The following is a 14,304-nucleotide window of genomic DNA, read 5'->3' on the forward strand; positions in this document are numbered from 1 at the left end:
TTTTTTAAGATTTTATTTATTTATTTGACAGAGAGAGACACAGCGAGAGAGGGAACACAAGCAGGGGGAGTGGGAGAGGGAGAATCAGGCTTCCCGCCGAGCAGGGAGCCTGATGTGGGGCTTGATCCCAGGACTCTGGGATCATGACCTGAGCCGAAGGCAGACGCTTAATGACTGAGCCACCCAGGTGCCCCAGAGATAAGTTCATTCTAAGGATAATGGGTGTACTGTTCTGTAAATGTCTGTTAGGTCAAGGTGGGTGATAGTGTCACTCAACTCTATATTCTGACTTTTGGTATAGGCATTTTATCAATTATAAAGGGATTTAAAATATTGCAACTATGCCTCTAGGTTTGTCTATTTCGCCCGTTAGTTGTTTTTACTTTATTTTGAAGCTTTGTAATTAGGCACATATAAATCCTTAAATATTACGCCTTCCTGAAGTATTGATCTTTTATCATTACGAAAGTGTATTTTATCTGACGACTGTTTGCATGACGTATATATTTTTTTCATCCTTTTACTTTGAAGTTTTTTTCTTTGTGTTTAAAATACATTTCTTAGAGACAGGATATAATCATATAATAGGGTCTTTTTTTTTTTCTTAGAGAGAGAGGGAGAGTGCATGCTTGAGTGTGGGGCGAGGGGCAGAGGGAGAGGGAGAAAGAGAATCTTAAGCAGGCTCCATGCCCAGCACGGAGCTCGATGCCAGACTGGATCTCACGACCCTGAGATCATGACCTGAGCTGAAATCAAGAGTCAGACACCCAAGTGACTGAGCCACCCAGATGCCCCTATGGTCTTGCTTTAAAAAAAAAAAAATTCAATTTGACAATTATCTTTGTAGTATTTAGTATATTTACACTTAAGTTATGATTAAGATCTGCTTTTTGCTATTTGTTTTCTATTAATCTCATTTGATTTTTGTGTCTCAGTTCCTCTCGATTTCTCTTGGGTTAACATTTCTTATTATTCCATTTTTGCTCCTCTGTTCACTTTTAGGTTATACCGCTCTGCAGTATTTTTAGTGGTTTCTCCAAGAATTATGAAATACACCTTTATCAGTCTACTTAGAGTTAATATTATACTACTTTCATTACAACTGTATAGTTCCATTTACCAACCCATTTTTTTGTGCTTTTAATGTTACAAATCTCACAATATAGCATTATAATTTTTGTCTTAAACAAGCACAGCTTTTAGAGAAATTAAGATAATAAAATAGAATTTTACATACTTATCTACACATTTGCCATTAATGGTGATCATTTCCAGTCTATAGATACGATGCACAAAATTTGTAGCATCTCTTAAAAGCTCCAGATTGAAACATTCCATTATTTGACATCTTTATCTAGATGTTATCCCAAAGCTAAGATATTCAAAACCAAACTTTCTATTCCACCTAAAAGCATCTATTTTCTCACTAGCCTTCTCTATTGTGGAAACTCACATTTTCTCATATCAGAAGCCAGAAAACTCCAAAGCATTGATTCCTCATATTTTTCTTACTTGCTGTCCTTTTTGTTTTTCTTTAAAAAGGGTGTTGTTAAAAAGGAAGACTTTCTATTCCGTTTTTCTTCCTTCCTTATACCTTAACTTGAACGTGAATAATTTGCCCATGTGAGTGATCTGTATGAGCAGCATGATAAAGACCATATATATTATTGTTTCACATTAACTTTATATCTAGCCACAATCTTAAATTCCTCTTATACTATGTACAATAAATTGTCCCTAACTGAAATCAAGAGCATTATTTGTGGTGTCAGTGCAAATCCTGAAAGCCTTAGGGCACACGAATCTGATTCTAGCCAGGTAGCTTTACCTCCATAGTCAAGGATATTTCTGTTGACCGTGCTCTTTATGTTGACAACTAAGGTTTGTTGAAATTTCCAAGAAGCAGATGTTACTTTGTATTTATTTTGATGCCACAGGAATTTTACTGAGATGATTCCTGTGATGTTTAGATTTCATTATTTAAAAAGGGAGGTGATAACTTCTTGACCATTCTTACAGCCTCTCTTCCTCCTGTTTTAAAAGCACCACTCACAAAATTTCTTATTGGTTACTAAAATAATATCAAAGTATAAAAGTCCATTGAGAAAAAAGTCTAAACAGTGTGCAAACATGTGGAGGAAGCAGTAAAAATCTTCCCTCCTGTGTCAGCCCACTCCCACTTACCCTCCTCGTCTCCAAGGCTAAGTAGTAGGAACAATTTGCTGTCTACCCTTTAGGTGTTTTCCTATGCATATAAAACTTACAGACATACAAACACACGTGCATGTTGTGTATAACATTTTTTATAGATATATTTATTTAGTTTTGAGAGAGAGAGAGAGAGAGAGAGAGAGCAACCTGGGGGGAGCAGAGGGAGACAAGATCCTCAAGCAGACTCCCTGCTCAGTGTGGAGACTGACCTAGGGCTCAATCCCACGACCCTGAGATCATGGCCTGAGCTGAAGTCAAGAGTTGGATGCTTAACCGACCGAGCCACCCATAACATACTTAAAAAAAAAAAAAAAAAAAAGGAATCACACTACACACTTTGTTCTGCAACTTGCTTTTTCCAACTTATTATTTGGAATTAGAGATTCACAGAAAGTTGCAAAAAAAAAAAAAGTACTAAGGGGCCCTGTGTATCCTTCACTCTGTTTCCCCTAGTGGTAGTATCTTACATAACTATAGTACATTATCAAACCAGGAAAGCAACATTGGTACAACCTAGAGCTTACTCCAATTTCATGGTTTTACACACACTCACTCGTGAGTGTGTATAGTTTCCTATGCAATTTTGTCACATGTGGAATTGTGTAACCACCACAATCAAGGCACAGAACTGTGCCATCACCACAGGGCTCTCTCATGCTCTCCCTTTATAACTCCATTCTCTATTTCCCAACCCCCGACAACCTTACTCATCTATTCTTCACTTCTCTAAGTTTGTTATTTCAAGAGTGTTATATAAATGGAATTATGTTGGCTTGTTTCACTCAGAGTAATTCCTTGAGATCTACTGGAGTTGTTGCATGTATTGATAGTCTGAACTTGCTTTTTTTCACTCAACAATGTATCATGGACCTTCTCTGTCAGTCTATATAGATACTTCTTTTTACTTAAAAAAAAATGCACAGTATTGCAGAGAGTGGATATATCCATTAAGTATTTAATATCTTTTATTATGGATAATTAGTTGTTTCTAATTGTTTCCAATCACAAATGATGCTGTCATGTGTATCTGTGTACAGACGTACTCACACAGCTGCATACTTCTCAGGCACAGTTCCTACCAAGTGGAACTCCTGCCATCAATGCCTGGCATTGGTACTGGAAAATAACCTTCCAGTCATAAGAAGGTACGACTGAACTTTTTTTTCCTGGTTACAAAAATAATATCCTTCCAGATCTCCATGTCTGCACAGTTATTGTTTTCTATGTAGAGAATCACACTGAGAAACTACTGAGTGCCTACTGTGTGACTGGCACTATTTTTAGGCATGGGAGGTATAATGGCAAATAAGATATTCCCCCGCTATCTCTTAATTAAACAAATCTTTCCAAAAGAAAGATTCATGTAGTATATAACATACAAAGCAAAACACAGAAGATCCCCTCACTACTGCTCTGCTGACTCCTCCCTCTTTCCCAACTGTTTGGGTGCTTCCTTCCAGTCTCCTTCAATGCTTTTGTATATGTTTTTCTCTGCAAATTTAAAAGCAATATGTGCTCATCATAGAAAACTGAAAATAAATTCACTTTTTTTTTAAGATTTATATTTTCTTAGAGAAAGAGAGAGAGGGAGAGTGCATGAGCAGGGGGTGGGGCAGAGGGAGAGAGAATCTTCAAGCAGACTCCCCACTGAGCCCGGAGCCTGACTTGGGCCTCAATCCCACCACCTATGAGATCATGACCTGAGCTGAAACCAAGGGTCGGACACTCAACCTACTGAACCACCCAGGCATCCCAAAACAAAATCACTTATAACCCACAATATCGGAGCACAGTACACAGGCATATACATTTTTTACATGACTGAGGATCATACACATGGTTTTATATCTCACTTTTTCATTTGTCATGAATAATGTCCTGTGTCAAAGTTTGGAAGCACCAGCATTTTTATCAGTATGAGTGAACATCACCAACTCAGTTAATAAAGAAAGGAAGTCTAGTCTTTGGTAGGAGGATAAAATGTTTCATCTTAGAAGCAGGACAGAACATCAGGCCCCTGTAAATATTTCAATTAGAAGAGTCCCTTCTCTTTTAATAATCAGTATAAAATAAGACATTAAGCAATAAAGCACAGAATATATAACTGAATGCTTCTAAGACTAATCATTATTTGACCTATACTACTAGAGTATTAGCAAGAAAGCATGTTTTCCAGTTAACTGTTTAACAGCATATCTATAAACTATGGCTATATAAAATGCTGACTGATACAGATCAATCTGCAGCTGTAATCTACATAGAAATACATTTGTAGAGCCTCAACTTTGTACTACCTTTTATCTCACTCACAAACCAATGAACAAGTACCGAATGTGTACTTCTCCAAGTGGTTTAACAATTCTACCTATAAATATTTCTCCAATTTTACATAAAATTAAACAGATATTTATAAAATGTTATTCCACTAGCTCTATATCATGTGTCATCACCCAAGACATCTAGTGTGTTTCAAAACAAGAAACTTACAATTTTTTTTTAAATTTATTTGACAGAGAGAGCACAAGCAGAGGGAGAGAGAGGGAGAAGCAGGCTCCCTGCTGAGCAAGGAGCCCGATGTGGGACTCGATCCCAGGACTCCGGGATCATGACCCAGGCCGAAGGCAGTTGCCCAACCGAGCCACGGGCACAAGCACAGGGAGCGGCAGAGGGAGAGGGAGAAGCAGGCTCCCCACTGAGCAGGGAGCCCAATGCGGGGCTTGATCCCAGGACCCTGAGTCCATGACCTGAGCTGAAGGCAGATGCTTCATCGACTGAGCCTGCCAGGTGCCCCAAGAAACTTAATTTCATCCACTACAAACACATATGGACCTTTTGGTTTTTGGCTCTGAGGAGGCCATGGTGCCACTCTTCAGTCATCCTGAATTCGGGTTCATCCACCACCTCCATCATGACCCCTAAGTTTGACCCCAGTGAGATCAAACTTGTGTACCTGAGGTGCACTGGTGGAGAAGTTGGTGTCACATCTGCCCTGGCTCCTAAGATCAGCCCCCTGGCTCTGTCTCCAAAAAAAAGGTTGGTGATGACATTATCAAGGCAACTGGTGATTGGAAGGGTCTGAGGATGACGGTGAGATTGAGTAGTTAGAACAGACAGGCCCAGATTGAAGGGGTACCTTCTGCCTCCGCCCTGATTATCAAAGCCTTCAAGGAACTGCCAAGAGACAGAAAGAAGCAGGAAAACATGAAGCACAGTGGAAATATCACTTTTGATGAGATTGTCAGCAATGCCCGACAGATGTGGCACCAATCTTTAGCCAGAGAACTGTCTGGAACCATTAAAGAGATCCTGGGGACTGCCCGGTCTGTGGGCTGCAGTGTGGATGGCCACCACCCTCATGACATCATAGATGAGGTCAACAGCAGCGCTGTGGAATGCCCTGCTGGTTAAGAACTACAAAGGAAAGCATTTCAATAAAGGATCATTTAACAACCGAAAACAAAACAAAACAAAAACCCCCAAAACCCCCACACATATGGAATGAAGTATAATTTGGAGCATTTTCTAAAAATGAAGATGGCATGGGACCTTTCCTTTCATACATTCTTTTGTAACTTTTCCAGTTCATAAATGTGATACAGCTCAGAGATGGATTAACAACATCAGTTCCAGAAGATAGTCCTTTTTTTTTTTTTAAATAAACTCCATCACAGGACATTAGGTTTTGAATTTAACAACCAAAAAAAAAAAAAGGTATAAAAAACACATTATTTTACTATGTGTAACAAACATCTTCACTTCAAAGTGTCTAGAAAGACTAGATGTTAAAATATGGACCTACAAGGTTCACTCTATGCAGAGCTGTTTGGAATAAAATGCACATGGGGAGGAATGGTTATAATCTGAAAGTGTCTCCAAAATATGACATTTTGGCAAAATCTTTCCTTACTTTTTTGTTCCCAACCTAACTAAAGGACAAAATACAGGCATGTTGTACTCCAGAGGTAGATTAAGAATATCACTTCTTAAAAGTATTGTTCAAAAGTCTTTCTTATGAATTTAACCAAGAAAGTATAAATATTTACCCTCTGTCATATGAAATCAGAGCACACCCTTTTCTATTGTATACACCACATATACAGCAACATTGCAGGAAATGTGCATTTTCCCTTCTCAGTCTCCTCCATCTACTCAGTGAAAAGTATAGATAAATTATTTTTCAGAGTGGTTCAGTGTTTCTATTAGAAAGAAAATCTAAGAAGAGTGAAATATTAACCCTATCTTTCTATATCTACTGTTAAATATAATGAGCACATCTAAATATCTAGAAAAGCTACATACTTGAATTAAGGACTGAAGTTTAATCACTATATACACTACGTACAGGAGTGCTGAGTGACAGCACACATCTGGAAAATGGCTCCAGCACACACGTTCTGGGGAAACCCTTCCCTGTCTCTCATTGTCTTCTCTCCTTTCCTCCAACTCTGGACACAAATGGGGACGTGAATCCAAGACATGATGTAGAGATTGCATTTCCAAAAGTCATTTCCAGATAATGTGTCTCTTGAGTGAATTTTAACAAAAAGATGATCACAAACAAGTCGTTTCTCTAATTGTACTTTTAGCATATGTTGACAGCTTCTCTGCATCTAGAAAGGCCACATGTTGCCAACAAGGGCTTGAAGTTTAAAAGGCTGAGGGAAAGGTTTACGGCTCCTTATCTACACTATATGCACATGTTTATGGTTGGTAAATCTTCCAAACAGGTGGTCATCACTTCCGAGCAGCCAAATGAGGCACCTTATAAGCTGGTATTTTTCGTCCCCTGTACCAAGAATGCCCAGAGGCCTGCTGATGTCCTGGGCCCTCACTCTGCATGCTTGGGCTCTGGGATTCTGGCCTAGGAGCTTCCCTTACCATCTCAGTGTAGAGGTCCTGGGTGCCCATATTCCCCCACCAGCCAGGAGGTAGGAGCAGCTGCCCCCCCCTCCCCCCCCCCCCCCCAGTTAGCCCTGGAAGGCAGGGCAGGCTGTGGCTCTATGCTCCCTCTGGTCCCAGCACTCACCCATCCTCTGGAGCAGGTGCTCAAAAATAGGCTGAGTTTGAACACACAGGTACACAACATGTACTTTGAAAGCTCTAGTTGGGATCATACTATATATGTAATGTCTTCGAGATCTTTCCCATGGAGATACTTCAGTTTTTATGTATATAGCTATACAAAACCTTCTTTAAATGGCTTCATTGTAGTCTCTGGAAAAGAGTAACATAATTTAGCTGATTCCCTATAAAGGAACATGTGCTGCTTTTCCAAAAGCCTCTCAAACACCCAGCCTATGTGCATATCTCTATATAAACTCCTGAGTACAGTGGCCAGTACCAAGATTATGCACAGTGAAACTTGGACATATATTGCCAAATTACTTTTGTAGTGAAGTTAGGCCATTTTACATTCCCACCAAAATGCTTCTCTGCCCATATCCTCAGCAACACTGGCTACTGCCCATCTTAGGCAAAAATAATCTCATCAGTGTTTTCACTTGTGTTTCCTTAATTAATGAAGCCAAGCATCTTTTTATATCCTATTATTGATCCCTATTTCTTTTGTGAATTTCTTCTTGTTCTACCTCCCTTTTTTCCTATTAGTGCTAGTTTTCCTCTTAAATTTGCATGTACTCAAATCTGTTTTTCTTCATGACCACCAGTATTGTGCCCACTGAGAAATACCTTTCCTAGCCCATTATAGAACTTGTTACCCATTCTTTTTCTGCAGTATTTGTTTTCATTTTCTGTTAAGTTCATGAGCCAACTGGAATTTGTCCTGATGTAGGGTGTGAAGGATACAGCAACTTCATTTTTTCCCAGATGGCTGGCACACAGGTCCAGCATCACATCTCAACCAACCTATTTCTCCCTCACTGATCTATAGAATGCCTAACCCATTTTTCTTTTTCCCAAAAGTAACATGTACACACAACATAAAAATAAAATAGTATGAAAGGGCAAACAGTGAAATGTAACCTATTCCTGACCCCTCATTTCCTCTGGAGGCAACCCTACTAATAGTTCGTGTACCCCTTCAGATATTCTCTTGCATTCTGCCACCATAAACGGCGGTAGGACATGCTGTTTCCAGTCTTCTGTTGTTTTAAACAGCTCTGCAACTAGTGTCTTTATGTACTGCTCATAGTGTAGAAGTAAATCTATGAAATTCCCCAAAGTAGGTCAGAGAATATGGGCATTTGAAAACTTGATATTGCCAAACTGCTCTGCAATGATACTGCAGCATAAATCTAAACTTCCACTAAAATGTGTCAAGGATTGTTTGACAAATCTTTTTCAAGTTTGGGATAATTTTATAGGTTATGATGCTCACTTTTCTTTGAGAACTTGGGACATGACAGAGTAATGAACATAAAATTCCTTACAATTCTTTTCTGAACTTCAGTGTTCATTTTGTGGGTAGTTAGTACCAAAAAAAGTCCTCAAGAATTTATAATCTAGGGAGTTGACTTGAAAGTATGTGTGACCAATATATGGCTAAATTAAATTAGTAATAATAGTGTGGCCCTTTGGGCAGCACAGAGCCCTACCCTGGTTTGGAGTCACGGGGAAGTGTGATGAAAGCATGCCTCTGGATTGGAAATCCTGGATAAAGAGAATTACCTTACTGGAGAATGGGCTGAGAGGTGACATTCTTGCTTGAAGAACAACAGCTGGTAAATCAAGGAGTGGAAACAGCACTTAAATCCTCTATATCAGATGGAAGGCACTGATATGGAGGGTTAAAGAAAATGAGGTTAACTTCATGGGAGTGTTAAAACATCCATAAAAACATGTTACACAGAAGAAAAACTGAATGTTAGTTTTCATCCCTCTAGATTCTGGGGTGCATGAGTGTAAGACATGTAAAAGAGGCCAACATCACTCAACTTTTCCAGAACGGTTCCGAAAAGTTAGCTTATGAGAAGTGAGAAAAGTAAAGCCAACGTGATGTCATTAGTGCTTTGGGTGTCAAAACGGCCTTTTGGCCAGTTTGTAGTCTATCTTCCTTCCTACCCCAAACACAGTGCTCTAAACTACCCTCTGCTTTCCAAAAAAACAAAACATAAAGGTTGCTTCATCTCTACTGGCCTCTACTGGTTCCTGCGAATGTTCTGAAATTCTCCTAGTCTAAACGCTGGGAGTCCCAGCTCTCACAGCCTTCCTGTTTTATCCAGCAGCTTCAAATATCAAAACTTCGTTGACTTGGAAGGGAATTAGAACACAAATGTCGAAAAGAATTCTACACAAGATAAAACCCATTATTCGGCATTTTGACAGCCATAATTCAACAACTCTTACAATGTTTCAAAGATACTTAAAATCCTAAAGTGACTTTTGAATTGAAAATCAACTTATGTTCAGCGAAAGCAACTTTAAATCCTATTTCAATAAAGCAATCCATACCTCGGGCCTACATAAACTAAAACACTGCTGAACCCAAATAGTACCTGTCTTAGATGTGGTTACTCCCAAATTATTAGCTAATTCTCTCAACACTATTTTACCAAATTTTCAAGATGACCAAAATAATAGTTATTCTCTCATTTGGTAAATACCACTTTATAACAACAACAACAAAAAAACTGTTCTTTCAGGACTTGATTTTGTTTATTAATAAAGTAAATCATTATTATGATTTTTGAAAAAAAAGTTTAAAAATGTTCAGCCTTCATGTTAATGTAGGTTAGGCCATCCAAAAGACAAAGCAAAGAGTTAACATTAAGTCGTGGTCCAGGATTATACTTATGAGAAACAAATACAGGACTTACAGTACTTGATAAGTAAAGACAACCAAAATAAACTGTATTTCAAATTTGTTTCTATAAAAACATTATTAAAGATCACTTTAAAATAGTGTCCATCTTTTCTTTTAAATGGGCATAGCCTCATCTGCAATCATGTACAAATATAATAAACTTGACTAATAGTTTTCTTAATCTTTTAATACAAATACAATTCCTTGCCTCTTTATGCAACCCAACAAAACAATATAAAGTGAAGTCATTAGAAAAATATGGAACTTTCTGAATCTATATTGCATTTTTAATTTAGATTGGAAAATACAGTTCAGATCATATGAAACACATGGATTTCAGGCTTACATATTACCTATGTCTTACAAATTATCAGATATGGTTCTTTATTTTGGCTGAAATGCAAAAATATGATTAATTTCTTAATAACAGATTAGTTATTTTAAAAATAGTTTCCACTGATAGCAGTGCTAGTCCTAGAACAAAATGTAAGCAAAACATATTTGTAAGTCACTGTCTATTCGGTGCCCCAAATATACAGATCCTAACACTAAGCCCTTAATATACATTTGCTTTAAAGATTACTGAATGGACATCTCATGTGTCTGATAATCTTTAATTTGAACAATCCTGTAAACATAGTCAAAATCTTTCTAAAAGAAATAAAATTCAAGTAAACATTGCATATTTGATTTAAACTAATCTTACAGTTAAATTCACCTAAGACACATTGGATCAAAACCATTCCATATGTAAAAAGGTTTTTAAAAATCATGGAACTAAACTCTGTAAACGTGTTCATGTTCAATAACTACTGTACTGCAGCTGCTCTTTGGTTTGGCAAAGTGATATTGGTCAGATGCCTCAGGTACTGAATATTCAAGTAAATCTGTACCCAGGTAAAACCAAGACTCCTGTCGACTTTGTCTTTAATGGCAATGGCAAGCCCTGAAATTCAACTTTTCATTAAATATCACACCACAACTCTTCAAAGTGTTTGACAGACCAAAGATAGTACTAATACATTTTGAAGGCCTTCATTTTGACCTTTCCCCCACAAAGAGTTGATAGAGCTAATCAATACCAGTTGAAATACCAAAGAGGCAGCCTTGCCCTGACTCCCATGCAGTTTGTAGGCCCTTGTTGAATGACCATTAATATGTATGAATAAATCAGCCAAGTATTTAGAATGTGGCAAAATGTTGGCCATAAATTAAAGCAAAGGCTTTAAGTGAAAATTTCTGAAAAGGTGTTTGCTATGCTATTAAAGATGACAGTGAAATACAAATTAAAAGAGAAAGATACACCACCACAAAAGTGCCTGGATAGGTTAAAGGGGAAATTTATGTTTCCTCAACTGTTAATCAGGTGCATGCAAATCCTTTGATCTAAATGTAGAAATACTCACAAAAAGTACCAGGAGAACAATTCTGAAAGTAGTCAAGTAGGTTTAAACATTCACAATTTCCTTATAATACACAAAATGCCAAAATGAAGTGATATTTTGTTATCCCTTAACTCTCAGTTTTCTAGAGTCAAGATTATTAGGACTACAAAGTTGAAATAAAGACAGAAGAATCATAATAATAGTATTCCAAACTATATTTTCAAAGCTAACTCATTCCTTTGGCTCAAAGGGGGAAAAAAAAACATAACTTCCTTTTAAAATCTAATATTAGTATAGCCAACGGAATTAGACAAGTCCTACGAACTGAAGATCTGGAAGAGCGGACTATAAAATTTATGCTACACTAGGAAATTATAGAGCTATCCCTACCATATGTTTGGCATACAGAAGGTACTCTGAAAATATTTGTTGGATGAATGAAATGTAAGGTTAATTTTGCAAAATTAGGAATCAAAGAATGTGAGGTCATCCAGTCCAACTCATACATAACACCCTTTCCTCCCAATTCCATTTTACAGATAGGGAAACTGTAATGGTTGATACTTACAGATGCTGGTTAAGATTTATCTCTACCCAATACTGGAAGCAATCAATCATTTTGGTTTGTGTGTGTATATTTGACTAAACAGGATAAGTGAGGAGTAACATTTCTACCTTGTTTCTCCTTTACAGGATACAGTATTTTCCCTTAGAATTAATGCAACAATTCCTGTCACTTAGATTGCATTTCAAAAGGAAAAGGAGATGTAGGTCTACCAGGCAGAAAGGGGTTGGTGTTTAGGAAGTCAGATTTAAAATTTTTCATGTAAAAGTGGAATTCACTGCTCACAGACAAGAAATCTTAAATGACCACTTAGGTTAGAATTTCTTTCCAGAAAGCGGAATTACACTAAGCAGTTTTACCCTAGTTCAAACTGCCTTTCAAGTAACTGTTTAAGCTGTTATAGGAATACCGGAAAAAGTTTCAAAGTAATTTCTAGTAAACGCCTAAATTGACATTTGAAAGTCAATAGCATGTTGCATTTTAAATACCTTGGGACCAGAAATAACTTTTAACAGCTTACAATACCTGCCCATCTTCCTCTTTACTTTTCTTCTAGCCACTGCCACTATTCTGACTGTGTCCAATATTTCTATAGCACATTTGCCTTTGTGTCTCCCTGCCCATAAAAATACCCATGAAAGTTCAACAAAAAAGTAATTTAAAAGCAGAGAGAACCTATTTCCTATACTGCCAAGTTTCCTTTAAGCCTCAGGCACAACACTACATTTCATGGTTGTATTAACGCTTAGAACTAAGCCATCAATGAATTATACAAATGTGCTCCATGTTTTAAATAATTATATTTAGATATCTGAATCTTTCTGAGTGTTATTTTATAGCCAACAATAAAAAACTTTATTATAAATGTTGAAAAGTATAAAACAGTAATTATAAATTAGCAAACACCCAATAAAAAAAAGTTATTTTCTCTTCCTTACACAGTACAAGCAACAGTAAATGGATATTATTATTCACCTTAAGCCATCATACTGCCCTACATGTACTTCAGTTAAGACAACTTTTCAGCTTGTGTTTCAGAACGAAACTTTATATGGATACTAAGAAACACTCTAATTATGTAACTCAGGTGTCAAAAAAATACATATGCCATGTTAACATGTGACTTGATAGCTCATAGTACAGCATCTCATAACAGGTAAGTATTATTTCCAAAGTAAAATTAAGTCACTTTTGTAGCAGTAAGTTGATGTAGCACAAATGGGTGTATTTAAGATTAAGGCATCTTTCTGCTCTGGAGTAATGCTTCTTCTGTGGATCTGGCAATCTGTACAAAGGCTTCCTTTTTAAAAAATATATCTTCTGTTATACTTCAATTATTTCATTCCATTGACCATTTTCTTGTAAATAAAGCTGAAAATATCAGTCCATAATATGTTTTTATAAACCTACAAAATCAGAAACAACTGAAGTTATTGGTTAAAACTTGATTTTATATTTCTGAAAATAAAGATTTATTAAATGGTTCTGTGGGCTAAGGTATAAAGCTGCTAAAATAAAAAGACAGAGAATAAATATTTTACTACTACTAATATTGTAATAATAACAAAGATTTTTATAAACAGTAAATCAGTGATATCTCTGACTTTCTTCTTCTGAAGCAATCAAGAGAGCATTTTAAAAGAGGTAGATTCTTACAGTTCTCCCTTACTGTTAATTTGGACATAATCTGAAGAGATATCTTATCTACCCCTTCATAAGACTGCTACAGGAGATGGGGAAATACCCAGAGCAACACTTACAGGTCACTGAGATTTTCAACAACCACACATCAGACATTATCCTGCCCACATTAAGAATCCTAAAACCAGGACTATACCACAGCTACAGTTCTGGCGACATGATCATCACACGATAAAATCACCACTCATTTTCGGAGTCCAGCCTCACACAAGCCCCCACTGAGAGCGCTGTTCCAATTCAGTCTAGGTCTTAGGCTCTGGCTGTTACTTTGGACATGGGCTCTGGGTCCTTTGTAGGGAACTGAAAGCTAATGGAAAATGCTGAGCAAGGAAGCAGACGTTCCCCTAATTGAGACTCCAGATGAGAACTCTTTGAAAAAAATGAACTCTCCTGACACAGAAAAACTGAGGTAATAAATGGACGTTGTCTGAAATTGCTAAGTTTGTGGTAATTTGTTGTGGAGCAAAAGACAACCAATACACATTATAAGGAAGACTTCAAAAAATCTAATAGCTGCCTAAAATGCTAAAGAGTCACTGAGCTAGCTCCTAAGTTAAACAGACAGTGTTTTGAAGTATCAGGAGAGACAGAGAATTCACTATATCCCTCAAAATTCAACTTAGTTACATTACTCACTGCTGATACTACAGTTTATGTTTAATCTGTTTGGAACTTCCTTG

The 14,304-nt window shown here is 37.2% G+C and overlaps 1 protein-coding gene across 3 annotated transcripts in view; it reads right to left on the reverse strand.

Annotated features, from left to right (window-relative positions):
- Window positions 1-9,801: 9,801 nt before the first annotated feature.
- ZDHHC20 (zDHHC palmitoyltransferase 20) overlaps window positions 9,802-14,304 on the reverse strand; it is a 70,315-nt gene continuing 65,812 nt past the window's right edge. For all 3 annotated transcript variants that reach the window (XM_028104978.2, XM_028104958.2, XM_028104950.2), the window contains one exon: window positions 9,802-13,329. Coding sequence is in view for 1 of the 3 variants with exons in the window: in XM_028104958.2 (XP_027960759.1) it covers window positions 13,322-13,329 (8 nt within the window). In the remaining 2 variants the exon portion in view is untranslated. The remainder of the gene's footprint in view (window positions 13,330-14,304) is intronic.

The sequence above is a fragment of the Eumetopias jubatus genome, unplaced genomic scaffold (genome assembly GCF_037043125.1).
Source record: "Eumetopias jubatus isolate StellerSeaLion01/CBP00866 unplaced genomic scaffold, mEumJub1_p1.0 scaffold_3, whole genome shotgun sequence".
In the NCBI taxonomy this organism is placed as follows: Eukaryota; Metazoa; Chordata; class Mammalia; order Carnivora; family Otariidae; genus Eumetopias; species Eumetopias jubatus.